Source organism: Chiloscyllium punctatum, chromosome X (genome assembly GCF_047496795.1).
Source record: "Chiloscyllium punctatum isolate Juve2018m chromosome X, sChiPun1.3, whole genome shotgun sequence".
Classification (NCBI taxonomy): domain Eukaryota; kingdom Metazoa; phylum Chordata; class Chondrichthyes; order Orectolobiformes; family Hemiscylliidae; genus Chiloscyllium; species Chiloscyllium punctatum.
Genome location: NC_092791.1, coordinates 10,090,893 through 10,111,710, shown reverse-complemented (window position 1 = coordinate 10,111,710; position 20,818 = coordinate 10,090,893). Strand labels below are relative to the sequence as shown.

Here is a 20,818-nt window from a genome sequence, read left to right as displayed (position 1 = left end):
TGCTGCACTGTCAGAGGGTCAGTACTGAGGGAGTGCCGCACTGTCGGAGGGTCAGTACTGAGGGAGTGCCGCACTGTCAGAGGGTCAGTGCTGAGGGAGTGCTGCACTGTCAGAGGGTCAGTGCTGAGGGCGTGCCGCACTGTCGGAGGGTCAGTACTGAGGGAGTGCCGCAGTGTCGGAGGGTCAGTACTGAGGGAGTGCCGCACTGTCAGAGGGTCAGTGCTGAGGGAGTGCTGCACTGTCAGAGGGTCAGTACTGAGGGAGTGCCGCACTGTCAGAGGATCAGTGCTGAGGGAGTGCCGCACTGTCAGAGGGTCAGTACTGAGGGAGTGCCGCAGTGTCAGAGGTTCAGTACTGAGGGAGTGCCGCACTGTCAGAGGGTCAGTACTGAGGGAGTGCCGCACTGTCAGAGGGTCAGTACTGAGGGAGTGCCGCACTGTCGGAGGGTCAGTACTGAGGGAGTGCCGCACTGTCAGAGGGTCAGTGCTGAGGAAGTGCCGCACTGTCGGAGGGTCAGTGCTGAGGGAGTGCTGCACTGTCGGAGGGTCAGTCCTGAGGGAGTGCCGCACTGTCAGAGGGTCAGTGCTGAGGGAGTGCTGCACTGTCGGAGGGTCAGTGCTGAGGGAGTGCCGCACTGTCAGAGGGTCAGTGCTGAGGGAGTGCTGCACTGTCAGAGGGTCAGTGCTGAGGGAGTGCTGCACTGTCGGAGGGTCAGTGCTGAGGGAGTGTCACACTGTCAGAGGGTCAGTACTGAGGGAGTGCCGCACTGTCGGAGGGTCAGTACTGAGGGAGTGCCGCACTGTCAGAGGGTCAGTGCTGAGGAAGTGCCGCAGTGTTGGAGGGTCAGTGCTGAGGGAGTGCCGCAGTGTCGGAGGTTCAGTACTGAGGGAGTGCCGCACTGTCAGAGGGTCAGTACTGAGGGAGTGCCGCACTGTCAGAGGGTCAGTACTGAGGGAGTGCTGCTCTGTCAGAGGGTCAGTGCTGAGGAAGTGCCGCACTGTCGGAGGGTCAGTGCTGAGGGAGTGCCGCACTGTCGGAGGGACAGTACTGAGGGAGCACTGCACTGTCTGAGGGTCAGTACTGAGGGAGTGCCGCACTGTCAGAGGGTCAGTGCTGAGGGAGTGCTGCACTGTCAGAGGGTCAGTGCTGAGGGCGTGCCGCACTGTCGGAGGGTCAGTGCTGAGGGAGTGCCGCAGTGTCGGAGGGTCAGTACTGAGGGAGTGCCGCACTGTCAGAGGGTCAGTGCTGAGGGAGTGCCGCACTGTCAGAGGGTCAGTACTGAGGGAGTGCCGCACTGTCAGAGGATCAGTGCTGAGGGAGTGCCGCACTGTCAGAGGGTCAGTACTGAGGGAGTGCCGCAGTGTCAGAGGTTCAGTACTGAGGGAGTGCCGCACTGTCAGAGGGTCAGTACTGAGGGAGTGCCGCACTGTCAGAGGGTCAGTACTGAGGGAGTGCCGCACTGTCGGAGGGTCAGTACTGAGGGAGTGCCGCACTGTCAGAGGGTCAGTACTGAGGGAGTGCCGCACTGTCGGAGGGTCAGTACTGAGGGAGTGCCGCACTGTCAGAGGGTCAGTGCTGAGGAAGTGCCGCACTGTCGGAGGGTCAGTGCTGAGGGAGTGCTGCACTGTCAGAGGGTCAGTACTGAGGGAGTGCCGCACTGTCGGAGGGTCAGTACTGAGGGAGTGCCGCACTGTCAGAGGGTCAGTGCTGAGGGAGTGCTGCACTGTCAGAGGGTCAGTGCTGAGGGCGTGCCGCACTGTCGGAGGGTCAGTGCTGAGGGAGTGCCGCAGTGTCGGAGGGTCAGTACTGAGGGAGTGCCGCACTGTCAGAGGGTCAGTGCTGAGGGAGTGCTGCACTGTCAGAGGGTCAGTACTGAGGGAGTGCCGCACTGTCAGAGGATCAGTGCTGAGGGAGTGCCGCACTGTCAGAGGGTCAGTACTGAGGGAGTGCCGCAGTGTCAGAGGTTCAGTACTGAGGGAGTGCCGCACTGTCAGAGGGTCAGTACTGAGGGAGTGCCGCACTGTCAGAGGGTCAGTACTGAGGGAGTGCCGCACTGTCGGAGGGTCAGTACTGAGGGAGTGCCGCACTGTCGGAGGGTCAGTGCTGAGGAAGTGCCGCACTGTCGGAGGGTCAGTGCTGAGGGAGTGCTGCACTGTCGGAGGGTCAGTCCTGAGGGAGTGCCGCACTGTCAGAGGGTCAGTGCTGAGGGAGTGCTGCACTGTCGGAGGGTCAGTGCTGAGGGAGTGCCGCACTGTCAGAGGGTCAGTGCTGAGGGAGTGCTGCACTGTCAGAGGGTCAGTGCTGAGGGAGTGCTGCACTGTCGGAGGGTCAGTGCTGAGGGAGTGTCACACTGTCAGAGGGTCAGTACTGAGGGAGTGCCGCACTGTCGGAGGGTCAGTACTGAGGGAGTGCCGCACTGTCAGAGGGTCAGTGCTGAGGAAGTGCCGCAGTGTTGGAGGGTCAGTACTGAGGGAGTGCCGTACTGTCGGAGGGTCAGTCCTGAGGGAGTGTCACACTGTCAGAGGGTCAGTACTGAGGGAGTGCCGCACTGTCGGAGGGTCAGTACTGAGGGAGTGCCGTACTGTCGGAGGGTCAGTCCTGAGGGAGTGCCGCACTGTCGGAGGGTCAGTGCTGAGGGAGTGCCGCAGTGTCGGAGGTTCAGTACTGAGGGAGTGCCGCACTGTCAGAGGGTCAGTACTGAGGGAGTGCCGCACTGTCAGAGGGTCAGTACTGAGGGAGTGCTGCTCTGTCAGAGGGTCAGTGCTGAGGAAGTGCCGCACTGTCGGAGGGTCAGTGCTGAGGGAGTGCTGCACTGTCGGAGGGTCAGTCCTGAGGGAGTGCCGCACTGTCAGAGGGTCAGTCCTGAGGGAGTGCCGCACTGTCAGAGGGTCAGTGCTGAGGGAGTGCTGCACTGTCGGAGGGTCAGTGCTGAGGGAGTGCCGCAGTGTTGGAGGGTCAGTACTGAGGGAGTGCCGTACTGTCGGAGGGTCAGTCCTGAGGGAGTGCCGCACTGTCGGAGGGTCAGTGCTGAGGGAGTGCCGCAGTGTCGGAGGTTCAGTCCTGAGGGAGTGCCGCACTGTCAGAGGGTCAGTACTGAGGGAGTGCCGCACTGTCAGAGGGTCAGTACTGAGGGGGTGCTGCTCTGTCAGAGGGTCAGTGCTGAGGAAGTGCCGCACTGTTGGAGGGTCAGTGCTGAGGGAGTGCTGCACTGTCGGAGGGTCAGTCCTGAGGGAGTGCCGCACTGTCAGAGGGTCAGTGCTGAGGGAGTGCTGCACTGTCGGAGGGTCAGTCCTGAGGGAATGCCGCTATGTGGGAGGGAGCCTACTTTCAGGTGAATGGTCGGTTTGTAATGCTGCAGACCTTGTCATGTACCTTGTGGTACGCTGTGTTCGAGCAATGACTTAGCTCCAGTGTTGTGGGACATGACCTACCCTCATGATCTCAGTGAAACTGATGGTCTGCTGGGAGATGGTCACATTCCTGTTCTGGGATATTGACTGTTTACCTAGATTTCAAGAATGACTTCACTCCAAATCTCATTCCTGCGCTGTGAAGTAAGCTGAGGTTGTCAAAATTGCTTCTGGAAGTCACCGATTTATTCATTCCTTCCCAACACACGACGTCTTCATCAAAGGAGAGCAACTCTGACCAGATGCCACCACCTGTTTGAAAAGATCATTGGAGCATTGCATTTCGAAGCAGGAGGAGGCCATTCAGCCCCTTCAGGCTTAAGAAGGTCGTGGCCGATCTCCACTTTCTGTTTGACCCCATAACCATCGACATCATCAGAGATCCATCTCATGCAGCCTTCAATAAGTCCAATCGGTCGCGGGCCGAAGTTCAAAGTTAGCAGGACATATCAGAAGCCCCTTTGGCAACGGTACTCTTGTTGTTGTTTGACAAGCGTGCTTAAAAAGAGACTGTAAACAAAACTGAGCAGGCAGGCGATGGGAAGATGCCTATAGGAAATGGTATTAGCTTGGGGGTAGCTGACAGAAGACAGACTAGTGAAGTTTGGCTTGTTACATTTGGAGTGGAAGAACAAGAGATTAGATCAAGCTGCTCAAGATCACAAATGGTTCCCTGAGAGCTTTTGGGAGAAATTCTTTCTGCTGGTAAAATGACTCTCTAGATGCCGTTATCCTGTCAACAAGTCACCCTTTATTAACACGCAGAGTCCTTGACACTGACCCAGCTCCCTCCCAGCCTAAGGCTCCCTGATTGCACCATATTAACAGCCCCAATCAGGGAACTCATATTCTGTGAGGTCTGCCTAGCTGATCACTACAGGCAATCAGTGTGGAGACGGAAGCAAATTTATCTTCCCTCACAACACTGTGGATGCCCTATACGGCACTGACTATTGTAGGCGCAACACAGAAGCCATTAGACAAAGTCTTTTTGCTGGGGTGGGGGAGTCCAGAACTAAAGGGCACAGGTTTAAGGTGAGAAGGGAAAGATTTAAAAGGGACCGAAAGGGCAACTTTTTCACACAGAGAGTGGTGCGTGTATGGAATGAGCTGCCAGAAGAAATGGTGGAGGATGGTACAACTACAGCACTTAAAAGGCATCTCGGTGGATATATGAATAGGAAGGGTTTAGGTGGAGATGGGTCAAATGCTGGCAAATGGGACTGATTTGGGTTGGGATATCTGGTCGGCATGGACAGATTGGATTGAAGGGTCTGTTTCCATGCTGTACATCTCTATGACTCTACATAGTTCACTCTCCTCTTGATTCCCTTGTCAATCAGTAATCCATCTCCCCCAGCCTTCAAGGGAGCATATGGCACCTCAGTTTCACACACTTTAGAAACAGCAGAGCTCTCCTTCCAGTCTGGGCTGCTTGTCTCAATGCACGGAATTGGGAGTTGACCAATGCGCAAGTGTCGCTAAGTGAGTGACAGCGCTCTGCTCTGCCGATAATGCAGCTCAAGATCATTGGGAGTGATTAACCTTCCCAGCTACCACACTGCGAGTACACACAGTTTTCTAAAGACAGTTAGGAGTGTGGACCGACGCGGAAAAGGAATCGGTTGCAGATGCTCAGCTCAGCACAGAAACTGTCTCTAAAATTAGCTGCACGAGTAACTTACTGAAATGTTCCCTTCCGATCACAAATTAATTTGGTCTTCCTTTTTCGGATCAAAAATAGACAGGAGTTATTGTAAGCAACAGCTTCTTCCTCAAAGCACTCCACTTCCTGAAGAAACGAACGTAGGAATTTGTTTTTGAACATGAGCACGAATAATTTGAATGCAGATGAAATGATGTTGTGAGCTGCTCCTGTCTCTCATGCAGGAGCGTGACCTAGAACATTGGACTGGGCACATTCCAGTGGATCTAGACAGCATCTGCTTGGCTGAATCTATCCTTCCCTCGGCCTTGAATCCTGACACTGTATCCAGAATCTGACTAAATCTGACCCTCGAACTCCTGTCCCTTTGGAATGACTCTTTTGGGATGTCCCCTTAGTTGTACAAGTCTGGAAATCGCTTGTAGAAATGGCAACGGATGGGAGATCAATTGTTAACTGAGACTGATATCCAAAGGCATGAAGGGATAAGTCGCAAATCAGCTCTGATCTGGGCGCACAGACAGTGTCATAGAATCAGACAGTACAGAGGACGCCCTTCAGCTCATCGAGTTGGCATTGATCTATCTGCACTAATCCCGCTTTCCCCCACTAGGCCCCATAGCCTTGACACTTCAGGTTCTCATCCAAGTACTTTTTAAAGTTTGTGAGGTTTACCCTCTTAACTACCCTCCCAGGCAGTGCCTTCCAGACTCCTACCACCCTCTGGGTGAAAGGAGTTTTCCTCAAATCCCCTCTAAACCTCCTTGCTTTCAATTTAAAAGATGCCCTAGTTAATGACCCTATGACTGAGGGAAACAGCTGCTTCCTATCCACCCTGCCCATGTTCCTCATCATCTTCTCCACCTCAAGCAGGTCCCCTCAGCCTTTTCAGCTCGATAGGAAACAGCCCAAGCTTGTCCAGTCTCTCGTCATCACTAAACTGCTCCATCCCAGGCAACATCCTGGTGAATCTCCTCTGCACCCCCATCCAGTGCTATCCCATCCCTCCTATAGTGTGGGGACCAGAACCACACACAGTCCTTTAGTGGTGGCTGAACCCGAGTCCTGTACATCTCCCAAATCACCTCCCTGTCCTTATCATCTAGACCACAACTGATAAAAGCAAGCATCCTGGATGCCTTCTTAACCCTCCTATTAAGCTGTACTGCCACCTTCAGGAATCTGTGGACCAGCACCCTAAGATCCCTCTGTTCCTCTCAGCGTCCTTGTGTCCTGACATTCCTTGAGTACTCCCTTGTCTGGTTTACTTCTTCCAAAGTGCATCACATCACTTTTTCAGGGTTAAATTCCATCTGCCACTGATCTGCTCATCTGACCAATCCGTCTCTACCCTCCTGTAACCTAACACCTTCTTCCTCACTATTAACAACCTGGCCAAACTTACTTATCATCTCCCCCCCCCCCCCCCCCCGCTCCCCACACATTCTCATCTACATCGTTTATTCATATCATGAACAATAAGGATACAATAAGACCCTGTGGTATGTCATGACACACTGGACTCCAGTCACACCATCAGCCTCCCTATCTCTGATCAGTAAGCCAATTTTGGAGCCAATTTGCCAATTTACCCTGGGTCCCAAGAGCTTTTAACTTCTTTATGAGTGTCTAGTGTGGGACCTTGTCAAAGACTTTGCTGAAATCCATATAAATTACATCAACTGCATTACCCTCACCAACACACCTGGTCACCTCCTCGAAAAATACAATCACATTTTTTTGGCATGACTACCTGTCATAAAACCGTGCTGAATATCCCTGACTAAACCTTGCCTTTGTGAGTGGAGACTAACTCTCTCCCATTGCTTTTATCAGACATTGTCTCGATTAGAAGAGCAGGGAGGTTATAATGGAGCTGTAAAGAACAGCTGGAGTACAGTGTGAGGTTCTGGTCCCCACACTATAGGAAGGATATGATTGTACTGGAGGGAGATGCAGAGGAGATTCACCAGGATGTCAGTGAGAGCTTTCCCAAGGAGCTCCTTCTGAAGGAGCAATGTCAGCACAGAGTGAGAGTTATAGAGTCATAGAGCTGTACAGCACGGAAACAGGCCCTTCGGTCCAGCTCGTCCATGCTGACCAGATATCCTAAATTCATCGAGTCCCATTTGCCAGCACTTGACCCATGTCCCTCGAAACTCTTCCCATTCATATACCCATCCAGACTTCTTTTAATTGTTATAATTGTACCAGCCTCCCCCATTTCCTCTGGCAGCTCATTCCATACACACACCACCCTCTGGGTGAAAAAGTTGCCCCTTAGATCCTTTTTAAGTCTTTCCCTTTTCACCCTAATCCTAAGCCCTTCAGTTCTGGACTCCCCCATCCCAGGGAAAAGACCTTGTCTATTTACCCTATCTATGCCCCTCGTGATTTTATAAACCTCTATAAGGTCACCCCTCAGCCTTTGACGCTCCAGGGGAAACAGCTCTAGCGTATTCAGCCTCTCTCGATAGCTCAAACCCCCCGAACCCTGACAACCTCCTTTCTGATTCTTTTCTAAACCTTCTCAAGTTTAACACCATCCTTCCTATAGCAGGGAGACCAGAACTGAATGCATTATTCCAAAAGTGCTCTCACCAATGTCCTGTACAGCCGTAACATGACCTCCCAACTCCCATACAATCCTCCACTGACCAATAAATGAAAGCATATCAAACGCCTTCTTCACTATCTTATCTATCTGCGACTCTGCTTTCAAGGAACGATGAACCTGCACTCCAAGGTCAGAGTTCGAGGCACAGAGGTTTAGAGAGGGAGGTCCAGAACTTAGGGTCTTAGTAGCTCAAAGACACCATCCCCAGTGGTGGAGCAATGAAAACCAGTGGCACACAAGAAGCCAGAATCGATGGAGTGTGGAGATCTCAGAGGGATGCAGGGCTACAGGAGTCCTGACTTCCAATCAGTGGTTAGCACTGCTGCCTCACAGTGCCATGGACCCGGGTTCGATCCCACCCTTGGGCAACTGTGTGTGTGTGGAATTTGCACGTTCTCCCTATGTCTGCATGGGTTTCCTCCCACATTCCAAAGATGTGTACGTTAGGGTGGATTGGTCATGCTAAATACCCATAGTGTCCAGGGATGTGAAGGTTGGATGGGTTAGCAACGGTGGTCATGGGGATAAGGGGGTGGGTGTGGGTGGGATGCTCTTTGGAGGGTCAGTGCAAACTCGATGGGCTGAATGGCCTGAAGGGATTCTAAGTTCAGTGCTGGTTCTCTTAGCTTGACAACATTCAGTTTTATTTGTAAGCGGCAGGAATGCACTGACAGTGTCGCTGATGCTGACGCTGGGCCTGTGATTGGGTGAGCGTCTGCCAGCCCTCTGGAACTGTCACGCCACCCACCACTCTGCCATCATTGGGCACCCAGATGTTTCCCGTTTGGACATTCCAGATGAAGCTGAAGCAAATGAGATGGGGTGAGTTCTCTGCTTCCACCCAACTGCAGCAAAACAGAAATGTCAAGAGGTATTGCCTGGAAAAACACACTCCTGATATGACAGATAGAGTCATAGAGATGTACAGCATGGAAACAGACCCTTCGGTCCAACCCGTCCATGCCGACCAGATATCCCAACCCAATCTAGTCCCACCTGCCAGCATTTGACACATATCCCTCTCAACTCTTCTTATTCATATACCCATCCAAATGCCTCTTAAATGTTGCAATTGTACCAGCCTCCACCACTTCCTCTGGCAGCTCATTCCATACACGCACCACCCTCTGTGTGAAAACATTGCCCCTTAGGTGTCTTTATATCTTTCCCCTCTCACCCTAAACCTATGCCCTCTAGTTCTGGACTCCCCCAGCCCCAGGGCAAAGACTTTGTCTATTTATCCTATCCATGCCCCTCATAATTTTATAAACCTCTATAAGGTCACCCCTCAGCCTCTGACGCTCCAGAGAAAACAGCCCCAGCCTGTTCAGCCTCTCCCTATAGGTCAAATCCTCCAACCCTGGCAACATCCTTGTAAATCTTTCCTGAACCCTTTCAAGTTTCACAACATCCATCCTGTAGTATGGAGACCAGAACTGCGCACAGTATTCCAAAATCCTTAGCACCCTGCAATGGGAACTCTGATGGTTGAGAGAGAGAGAGAGAAAGATGTCACAGTTTCCACAACCAGCTTCAGATCTACCCCCCCCCCCTCCCCCCCCCCCCCCCCTCAACAACTGGGATTTGAAAATGTATTTTTCTGATAAGAAAACTTACCTTGGAACAGCTGAGAGCTGGAGTGGAGTGGGCTGGAGGCCTGGAGTGACTGACAGCTGAAGCAGAGTGGGGATGGTTGGTGGACGGGGTCTGGCATGGGCAGTCAGCAGCATGTGAGGCCGGTCTGATCACATGTGGCAGCCCCTCTGCTGAGCTACTGCAATGTAATGTTTATCAGGCCGCAATGTTTATCCTTTTAACTATATCTTATTTCTAACTTGTACTACGAATCACTGTAAGCTAATGCAACTTCTTTTCTTTTTTATTCCTCTTTTTTGTACCTAGGTACTTTGTACCTAAGACACGCCACAAGATGCAACATTGTAAACTTTTTACTGTACTCCTATACTTGAGTACACGAGACAATAAAGGATATAATATTTAATCCGAACTGAAATAACACCCCAATTACCTAAAACCCTGGTTCTGAGAGAGTCTGACCTCACCTAGGCTGCTTCTATTGTTCTAACTTTAAAACCAGCACTTAAAATAGTTGAATCTTTAACAGCTTTCTGTTTTAGTATTGCTGCAACAATCTTTACAGCAACAAATTTAATCAACGAAGAATACAACAAGAGGATAGAATGTTGCAATTGTATCAGCCTCCACCATGGAGGATAGGACGGAGAGATCAAAATCCGAACAATGGTCATTCAGATCATAACAACAACCAATGATCTCAGGTGTCTACTAACACTTAACCAACCAAGGCATCAAAATTTGCTAACACTAATCTTTCCACCAGAACAATTCAGTCTCTCGCCTCAATTTTTTAGATCAGTAAATTGGAAAATGTGGAAAGTATGATCCCAAAGATTTCAAACAGCTTCAGTATTGGACACCAAATCAAATGTAGAACATGTTCTCTACTGAATGGGAAGGACATCAGATCATGTCTTACACAGGCATCAGTTCAATGAGAAGCCAATTATATTTGACAACTGCCGAGCAACTTTGGATCAATATTTCACTTCAAGAACAAATAAGACACTGGCAGGATCACACTTTAACAGCAGAAAACAACTTTCAGGATGGTGTGTAGATCACTTTATTAACCACATGTATGCACTATTTGAACCATGCAACTTAGGACAAGAGGTCACTTGTGAGTTCATCATCATGGTCTCTTGTGTAAATGTTGGGAAGATGTTCCAATTGGTAAGAGAGACTAGGGCATAGCCTTAGAGTAAAGGGAAGATCTTTTAGAATGGCGATAAGGAGAAACTTCTTCAGCCAGAGAGTGGGGAATCCATGGAATTCATTGCCATGGAAGGCTGTGGAGGCTGGGTCATTGAGTAGATTTAAGACTGAGATTGATAGGTTCTTGAGTATCAAGGGGAGCAAGGGAGAATGTGGGTGAGAAACTCATCAGCCACGATTGAATGGTGGAGCAGAATCAATGGGCTGAATGGCTTAATTTTTGCTCCTATGTCCTATGGTCTTATAAATCAGTTACTGAGCTGTTTCAATAAAGACAATGGAACTCTAAAATGAACAGTTCAAAATCCACTCTGCAAAACTGCAGTTGGACTCAAACTGTTAACTCCATTCTTCTCTTCACAGATGCTGCTGAACCATCTGAGTTACTCCAGCACTTTTTTTATTGTTTCTTTTTCCAAATAGCAGTGAGTCGAAAATTGTCCAAGAAGTATTACACCAAAACAAGGTTCTGTTTCACAGAATTGCGATGCAGGAGGAAAAGCACAGCCGGTCAGACAGCATCCGAGGAGAATCAATGTTTCGGGCACAAGCCCTTCATCAGGAATGAGGCTTGTGGGCCAAGGGGGCTGAGGGATAAATGGGAGGGGACTGGGGCTGGTGGGGTGCAAGTTAGCTGGGAATTAGATTTAGATTACTTACAGTGTGGAAACAGGCCGTTCAGCCCAACAAGTCCACACCGACCCGTCGAAGAGCAACCCACCCAGACCCATTCCCCTACATTTACCCCTTCACCTAACACTATGGGCAATTTACCATGGCCAATTCACCTAACCTGCATATCTTTGGACTGTGGGAGGAAACCGGAGCACCCGGATGAAACCCATGCAGACACGGGGAGAATGTGCAAACTCCAGAGAGTCGCCTGAGGTGGGGAATTGAACCCAGGTCTCTGGCACTGTAAGGCACCAGTGCTAACCACTGGGCCACCGTTGATGAAGGTGGGGGAGAAGGTGATAGGTTGGAGAGGAGGGTGGAGTGGATAGATGGGAAAGGGGATGGACAGGTCAGGAGGGCAGTACCGAGTTGGAGGCTTGGGACTGGGATAAGGTCAGGTGGTAAGGGTTTGGCAATGGGACGCCTTACCATTGACGCCTGGAGGGAGAACGCCTCATTTCCCTCCTTGGGACCCTCCAACCACACGGGATCGATGTGGATTTCACTAGTTTCCTCATTTCCCCTCCCCCCACCTTATCCAGTCCCAAGCCTCCAACTCGACACCGCCCTCTTGAACTGTCTTACCAGTCCATCTTCCTTCCCATCTATCCGCTCCACCCTCCTCTCCGACCTACTACCTTCTCCCCCACCTCCATCCACCTATTGCATTCCCAGCTACCGTCCCCACAGCCCCTCAAACCCCCTCCCATTTATCCCTCAGCCCCCTTGGCCCACAAGCCTCATTCCTGATGAAGGGCTTATGCCCGAAACGTCAACTCTCCTGTTCCTCGGATGCTGCCTGACCTGCTGCGCTTTTCCAGCGCCACTCTCTTGACTCTGATATCCAACAGTCCTCACTTTCTCCCATGGTGTAGGAGGCCATTCAGCCCATAGCACCTGAACCAGCTCATTAAATAAGCATCGTGACCTCGTGCCAATTTCCTGTCTTTTCCCTGTGCACTTGCATGTTGTTTTTATCCAAATAACCATCCATTACCCTTTTAAATGCCTCAATTGAACCTTCCTCCACCACATTTCCCTGCAAAGCATTCCAGACCCTGACTACTTGCTGAGTGGAAGAGTTTTCCTCCCACATCACCCTTGTTTCTCTTGCAAATCACTTTGAATCTCTGTCATCTTGTTCTTATTCCTTTCATGGGGGGAACAGATCTCCTTCTCAGCCTTTCTCCCTCCAGGGAGAACAGTCTTCAATCTATCCTCATCGCTGAAGTCTCTCTTTCCTGCAACCATTCTTTTAAATCTCTTCGCTCCAGTGTGCTCACAACCTTCCGAAAGTGAGGTGCCCAGAACTGTACACGATACCCCAGCTGAGGTCGAACAGGTGTCTTGTAGAAGGTCAACATCACCTGCTCTTGTACTCTGTGCCCCTATGAATAAAGGTGAGGGCACTGTGTGTTTTATTCACTGCTCTCTCTCCCCTTGTCCTGCCACCTTCAATGATCTGGACACATCTACTCTGCTCCCTCTGCTTCTGCACCTCCTTTAGAATTGTGCCCCCTATTTGATACTCTCTTTCGATGTTGTTCCTGACAAAGTGCATCATCCCACACTCTAACTGCCACCTGTCAGCCCACTCCAATAACTTGTTAACGTCCTTCTGGAGTTTCAGCTTGCCTCCTCACAATTCTTCAAAGTTTGGTGTCACCTGCAAACTTTGGAATTGTCCCTGCTCGCCAAGATCCAGATCATTAATATATCAGGGAAAGCAAAGGTCCCTGGGAAACTCCACCATATATCTTCCTGCAGCCTGAAAAATATCCATTAACATTCCTCTCTGTTTCTTACAACTCAGCCAGTTTTGTATCCATGATGCTGCTATCTCTTTTATTCCATATCCTGTAGAACACCATTCTACAGAGAGCTCTGATGAAGAATCACGACACTCAAAACATTAACTTAGTTTGCTCGCCACTGATGCTGCCAGACCTGCTGAGTTTCACCAGCAATTTCTGTTTTTGGCCAAGGGGAGAGACAGGTTGTCCAACAATCTGAGTAAGGGGTGAAGAAACGTCGATTCTCCTGTTCCTTGGATGCTGCCTGACCTGCTGCGCTTTTCCAGCAACACATTCTCAGCTCTATGACTAAATCTGGCTTCAATCCAAACTCACGGATATGAACATCAAACTAAAGAGCTTCTCAAGCAATGCATTTTCGACCCTAACCACTCACTGCATCCCAACGATTTTTCCTCATGTCCCTACTGCTTCTTCGACTCAATGGGTTTAAGTCTTCTCGATCCCTTAATGAATGGGAACCACTTTAATGAATGGGAACGGTTTCTCCCAACTAGTTCTCAAACCGGTCTTTGTAACGTGAAGTTCCTCAACCCTTGAACCTTTCCCTTCTGAGCTTGCTCCAATGCATTCGCGCTTTTCGGGAAGTGTGGAGCTCAGAATACTCCAGCTGAAACTGAATTCGTGTCCAAGACAAGTTGTATACTCAGGTGGACTATGAAGTACTGAGTTAAAAATAAGTGTCACCTTTCGATACGAATAAAAATGTACTTTTCTTTTTGAGGTTCCAGACACTTTTACACCTCTTGGCCAAAGGCAGATTTAAAATGCTAGGGACTACTCCTCTACTGAAAGAGTTCGGTTCCTCCCCACAAAATATCATCTAAGATCAGAAGCGGATGTAAAGTATGACGGCTTTTTCTAAGATCTCACTTCCTCATAGGCAGAGAAGCTGAGAGTTGTCGGTGAGGCTGGGGGTGTCGACTTGACACAGAGTAGGAACAAGCGACGGGCAATTGTGAAGGAACGGCAAAGGTGCAATGGCTGAGACTCCAAGTAAACCTGGAGGGGCCGGACTGTTTGCCAAGCATGTGCAGAAAAGGTTCATGAGGGCACAAGAAATGGTAACGAATCCTTTTTCCTCCATCTCGCTCTCACCTCTGTTTAAAGCTTTTGCGTTTTCTCTTTCCCTCCCTTCCATTTTATGAGGGGGCGAAAGAAACGATTTGAGCCTTTCGACGGTGTGCGCATCTTTACCTTGGCTGTCTCTTTTTTTCCCGGGCAAAAGTAAGGACTGCTCCCAGCCTCATTCCTGATGAAGGGCTTTTGCCTGAAACCGTCGATTTTCCTGCTCCTCGGATGCTGCCTGACCTGCTGTGCTTTTCCAGCACCACTCTGATCTTGACTCCCCCCGGCCTTCCGTTTCTTTGGAAGGTTTTGCTGCCACACTCAGTTCAAAGGGCACTTGGCGTAACATGACCTCTTGGTTGCATCGATCAGAACGGTATTTGCAGAATGCGCATTGGCAAAGGACATATCCTGGTGTAAAAGTCTATTTAAAAGATCGCTTGTCTTTCATAAATGAAATAAACTGACTAGTTTTGCGCTGAGGAGCTGACGGGGATGGTTGGCGTTCAGTGTGGTCACAGAGCGGATGTTTAGATGTGAAACTTTTACTGGCAGCTTCAAGTTGAGAAAGAGGAATTTCTTTTTGAGAGAGAGATGTTGGTACAATTTGCTGACTAAGCTCTCCATCATTCGCATTCAACGAAATGAAAAACAAAACGTTGCTTTCTGCCCGGGCCTCTTGTTCAGGAAGGACGAGGTGAGCCAGGGGGAGGCGAACAGGAGCAATCCTTTGCACATTGTGGTCGCAGCAGGATGTCGGCTGCCGAGGGCTGCATTGCTTCGGAGCTGGTAGCTGGGACCTCGCACCACAGAGCTGTCCCGCGAGCTGCCTGCAGGATCGTCAACCACCATGGGGCATCCTGAGACTCCCTATGCCTGGTCCCTGGCCCCTGCATTCAGCTGGCCCTGCATAAGCACGCTCAGGCTGAGATGAGTACTGGGGGCCCTTATTGTGTACAGAGATGGTGTCGATTAAAATGTGGAGGGGAATGTTAAGGTGAAGCCAAGGTTGGTTGAGTGGTTCAAGATGGATTTAGGTCACAGGACAATATAGATGGGTTGGTCAGAGCAGCGCCAGGTGGCAATGAACACTGACAAGTCTGAGGTGAAACACTATGGAAGAAGAAACAAGTTGTGGGAGTGTCTAATGCATGGGGTACCTCAGAGGAACAGGGGGGTAATTACCCAGAGATACCTGAAGTCACCAGAGCAAGTGAATAGGATAGTTAAGAAGATATAGGGGACACTTGCTTTCATCCGTCACAGCATCGAGTATAAATGCAAGGAGGGTAAGGTTGGAATTGTATAGAGCATTGGTCAGGCCCCAGCTGGAGTACTGTGAGCCAGGTCTGGTCACCTCACTACAGGAAGGATGTGATAACACAAGAGGGAGTACAGAATAGGTTTACCAGGATATACCTACAGAGAGACGACAACAGCTTGGATTGTTTTCTCTCAAGCAGTAAAGACTGAGGGGGGACATGATTAAGCTGTACAAGATTATGAGGGGTATGGACAGGATGAATAGAGAGCAGCTGTTCTCCTTGGTTGAGGGGCCAACGCTAGTGGGAATAGTTTGAGGGTAAGGGACAGGGGGTCCAGAGATGATTTGGAAAAAACGTTTTTCACTCAGAGGGCAGTGGGATTCTGAAATGAGTGGCCTAGGAAGGTAGTGGAGGCTGGAAACCTTGAAAGAGTATTTGGATGAGCACTTGAAATATCATAACGTTGAAGGATATGGGACAAATGCAAGAAATTGGGATGAGCATGCCTTTAGTGGTAGTTATGTCAATGCAGACATGACGGACCGAAGGGCCTTTTCTGCAGTGTGTGAATCTAGAGTGGGGAGAGGGGAGATAGTTCATTTGCTGTACCCACCTTTGAGCTACAAAGCCCAACAGAAATGACCCTGTATGACTTCAGGTAGTTCTGTAGCAGCCCAGTGTGTCAGAGACACAGGGCTGCTTTAGAGTTACCCTGATAAGATTAGATTACTTACAGTATGGAAACAGGCCCTTCGGCCCAACAACTCCACACTGCCCTGCCAAAGCGCAACCCACCCATATCCCTACATTTACTCCGTACCTAACAATATGGGCAATTTAGCATGGCCAATTCACCTGACCTGCACATCTTTGGACTGTGGGAGGAAACCGGAACACCCAGAGGAAACCCACGCAGACACGAGGAGGACGTGCAAACTCCACACAGTTAGTCGCTTGAGGCGGGAATTGAACCCAGGTCTCTGGTGCTGTGAGGCAGCAGTGCTAACCACTGTGCCACCGTGCCGCCATGCCACCCTGCTTTGGGAACTTCAAACAAAAAGAGAAACCTGACCACATTTCCCTGGGAGCACAAACTCCAAAGTTCCACCTGAAGCTGCCATGATTATAACACTGAGAATTTGTTGCCAGCTGTTCCCTCTCTCTTCCAAAAATCAAGGTGACGATCATCTCTCTGGGGTACGTCATAGAATCCCTACAGTGTGGGACCCATCAAGTCCACACTGACCCTCTGAAAGAGCATCCCACACCCCCGACCCCATAACCCTGCATTTCCCATGGCTAACCCACCCAGTCTGCATATCCCTGGACATTACAGGCAACTTAGCATGGCCAATCTACCCTAACCTGCACGTCTTTGTAGGAGGAAACCAGAGCACCTGAAGGAAACCCACATAGACACAGGGAGATTGTGCAAACTCCACACAGACTGTTGCCTGAGGTTGGATTCAAACCCAGGTCCCTGGTACTGTGAGGCAGCAGTGCTAACCACTGAGCCACCGTACCACCCAAGTCCAATGTGCTATCTCAGAGTGAGGCAGTAACACACTCAAATCAGGAGGAAGGTGGACAAATGTTGCTTCAGTTGGCTGATCCAAATAGACCTGAAGCCTCAGCTCGCTCCTGTGCATTGAAGGTTTCTCTTTCCAGAAAGGGGCCTCTCATTGCTCATTTCCATCCTATAGGTTCTGGGTGCCACGTATGCCAAGCTGCTCTCTGCCATTCCCCAGCCCAAGTTCATTGCAATGAAAAGAAAGACAGAAAGTAGCTGGAGAAACTCAGCAAGTCTGCTCTCATCTGCAGAGAGTGACACAATGTTTTGGGCCAAGGAACTGTTCTTCAGAAATTATTGGAGCTAGGAAAAGGTTGGTCTGTATTGCTGAAAATGGGGTAGGGGAGTGGGAGGGAGGAAATGATAGATGGAGTTTTTTTTAAATTATTCATTTTATGAGATGTGGGTGTCGCTGGCTGGGCCCAGTATTTATTGCCTGTCCCTAGTTGCCCCCCTTGAGAAGTTGGGGAAGAGCTGCCTTCTTGAATCGCTGCGGTCCATGTGCTCTGGGTTGACCAACAATGCCCTGAGGGAGGGAATTCCAGGATTTTGGCCCAGTGACACTGAAGGAACGGTGATATAGTTCCAAGTCAGGATGGTGAGGGGCTCGGAGGGGAATTTGCAGGAGGTGATGTTCCCACATATCTGCTGCCCTTGTTCTTCTAGATGGAAGTGGTCGTGGTGTTTGGAAGGCACTGTCTGAGGATCTTTGGTGAGTGTCTGCAGTGCATCTTGTAGATGGGACACACTGCTGTTACTGAGTGTTGGCGGCAGAGGGAGTGGATGTTTGTGGATGTGGTGCCAATCAAGCGGCTGCTTTGTCCTGGATGGTGTTGAACTTCTTGAGTGTTGTTGGTGGTGCCCCCATCCAGGGCAAGTGGGGAGTATTTCATCGCCCTCCTGACTTGTGCCTTGTGATGGTGGAACAGGCTTTGGGGAGACAGGAGGGAAATTACTCGCTGCAGAATTCCTAGCCTCTGACCTGCTCTTGTAGCCACTGTGTTTATATGGTGAGCCCAGTTCTGTTTCTGATCAATGATAACCCAAAGAGCCCAGAGAGAGAGAAAATCAGTTGGGCAGACAAGGGAGTGGGTAAAGGTCAGCCTGGGAAAATGAATAGCTGCTAATGGGGACCATTAGTGGCTGACAATGGGTTGTATGTGGTAGCATTCTGGATTAGTGGTGCTGGAAGAGCACAGCAGTTCAGGCAGCATCCAATTAGCTTCGAAATCGACGTTTCGGGCAAAAGCCCTGTATGTGGTAGCAGCTCATGTGATAACAAGGCTTGGTTTGTGGGATTGGGGGAAGGACATTGGAAAAAGTGCTCTGGCCCTGAAATTATTCAACTCAATATTAAGTCCAAAAGGGTTCCCAAATGGAAAATGAAGTGCTGTTCCTCCAGCTTGCGCTGAGCATTGCTGGAGCACTGCAGCAAGCCTGAGACAGCGATGGTCCTCGGTTGCTGTCTGAACTGCTGTGCTTTTCCAGCACCACTCTAATCTAGACTCTAATTTCCAGCATCTGCAGTCATTGTTTTTACCCTGAGACAGAGATGTTGGCCAGGGAACAGGGTGGGGTGGTAAAGTAGCAGGCAACCGGAAGCTCAGGGTCTTTCTTGTGGGCAGCACGTAGGCAAGCAGTCACCCAGTCTACACTTCCTCTCCCAATGGAGAGGAGACCACGTTCTGAGCAGCAAATACAGGAGACTAGATTTAAAGATTGACAAGTGAAGTACTGCTTCACTTGGAAGGTGTGTTTGGGGTCTTGGATCATTTTTACATCCCTATCACTGCTTTATCACCTAAAACCATCCCTTTGCTTTTTTTTGCCCTGGACACCTTCACCATCTGTTCCACTGTCAGCAGCAGAAGAAAAAAACCATCATTTTCCAGCTCCTTTCAGTTCTTAAGGAGAGTCATTCTAGACTCAAAGGGTTAAACCTGTTTCTACCTCTGCAGTTGCTGCCAGTTTCTCCCACATCCTCTTTTTTTTATTTCAGATTTTCAGCATCTGCGGTATTTTACTTTTATCATTGCATGTGTGTACATGCGAGGCTGGGCTCTGAGCAAGTGTGCGATTGTGAATTGGCAGCTCGTTGCTCAGCTCTTCAAAGGAAATGAAAACAGAGAGAGGTTAAACAGAATGTGGTTTCACCCACTGCCTGTTTGAAATTAACAGCAGCAGACAATATGAACTGTTTGTTGGTAGCCTGAGAGAGAGCACACACACACACACACCACATAATGGACCGCTGAATCACAGAATAGTTGTAGAATCATCATAGAATCCCTACAGTGTGGAGACAGGCCCTTCGGTCCAACAAGTCCACACCGACTCTCTGACGAGTTATGGTGCAGAAGGAAGCCATTCAGCCCATTGTGTCTGCACTAACTCTCCAATGAGCAGTATTCTTTGTTGCCAGTCTCCTCTCTTCCCATATCTCAGCATGGCATTTCTATCCAAACAACCTTCCAATGCCCCTCTTAAATGCCTCAATTGAACCTGTCTCCACCACATTTCCAGGCAGTGCATTCCACACCCTAACTACCCACTGAGTGAAAAAGTTTTTCATCACTTTGCTTCTTTTGCAAATCACTTTTTACACCTGTGCAATAGGCAGGGAGTTTCTCCCTATCCACCCATCCCCTCATGATTTTGGAATCCTCTATCAAATCTCCCGTGAGCCATCTTCTCTCCAAGGGGAACAGTTCCATCTTCTTCAATCTGCTTTCCGAACTGAAGTTTCTCATTTCTGGAACTACTTTTGAAAATCTCTTTTGCATTTTCTCCAATGTGTTCACATTCCTTCCTCAAGTGAAGTGCCCAGAATTGAAACAATACTACAGGTGAGGTCGAATAAGTGTCTCCTCTCTGCTCTTGTATTCAGTGCCCCTTTTAATAAACCCACCGACACCACATGCTTTATTTACTGCTCTCGCCACCCGTCCTGCCATCTTTAATGATTTGTACACATATACACCCAGGTCCCGCTGCTCCTGCACCCTGTTTGTACTGTTAAATATTATCCTGTCTCTCCATGTTATTCCGACAAAAATGGATCACTTCACACTTGTCTGCATTGAACTTTATCTGCCACCGATCTGGCCAGTCCATCAACTCCTTTCAGAGTTCCACACTATTTTGCTCACAGTTTACAATTCTCCCAATTTATTGTCATCTGCAAACTTGGAAATTGTTCTCTGGGTGCCAAGATCGACATATATATATCACAAAAAGACTTTGCAAACTTACCTGTGGCCGAGGTAGTGTCCTGGTAAGGATGTGACAGTTTAAAACTCTGAATATGATGACCTTGGCTTAGTGCAGTATTATGATTTGCAATTTTCAAAATTTCAGCTTGATCAGTTAGCGTCACTTGTTAATTGTTAATGCCTCATTGATGTTGAGCTATTTATAGGCAGGTTCAAATTTATTGCTGCACTTTTTCACTGAGTGAAATGATTATTCTCTAATAAATTGGCTCAGTTATCTATTAGAGGATTATCCAGATATGAAGCTTGACTGAGTTACGAGTCACCGTTTCGGTTTTCTGATCGGAGGAATTAATGTTGTTGCCGAGCAATTATCTCCTTAACAGATAATTAATGTGGGCTTTATAAACATGCATTCGGTTCAGATCAATAAAATTCTTTGTTTCTTTCCCTGGTAATGAGCCTTGTTTGCTTTGGTGTACGACCCTCCCCCTCCCCATTGTTGCCATGGAGATGCAAAGGCCAGAGTGAGTCTGCATGCCTTCAGAAGTAGGCCCAAGAGCCTGAATTTGAAGAAACTAAAATGCAAATGTGATTGACATTTCTTCATCCCATTCAGGCTCTTAGTGAATATATTGTTCAGTCAGTTTATGGCTGTCATTTCCTGATTAAATTACCTACAGGGTGGAAACAGGCCCTTCGGC

General features: G+C 49.3%; 2 protein-coding genes across 3 annotated transcripts in view; one reads left to right on the top strand and one right to left on the bottom strand.

Annotated features, from left to right (window-relative positions):
* The window catches only part of LOC140471184 (natural resistance-associated macrophage protein 2-like), a 199,706-nt gene extending 179,448 nt beyond the window's left edge, over positions 1-20,258 (bottom strand). Inside the window, exon 1 of the mRNA XM_072567072.1 lies at positions 20,155-20,258. The gene's annotated coding sequence lies outside the window, so the exon portion shown is untranslated. The remainder of the gene's footprint in view (positions 1-20,154) is intronic.
* Positions 13,829-20,818, top strand: part of LOC140471182 (myc box-dependent-interacting protein 1-like) — an 80,594-nt gene continuing 73,604 nt past the window's right edge. For both annotated transcript variants that reach the window (XM_072567071.1, XM_072567070.1), the window contains exon 1: positions 13,829-14,063. In XM_072567071.1, coding sequence (XP_072423172.1) covers positions 13,980-14,063 — 84 coding nt within the window. In that variant the 5' untranslated portion in view covers positions 13,829-13,979. The remainder of the gene's footprint in view (positions 14,064-20,818) is intronic.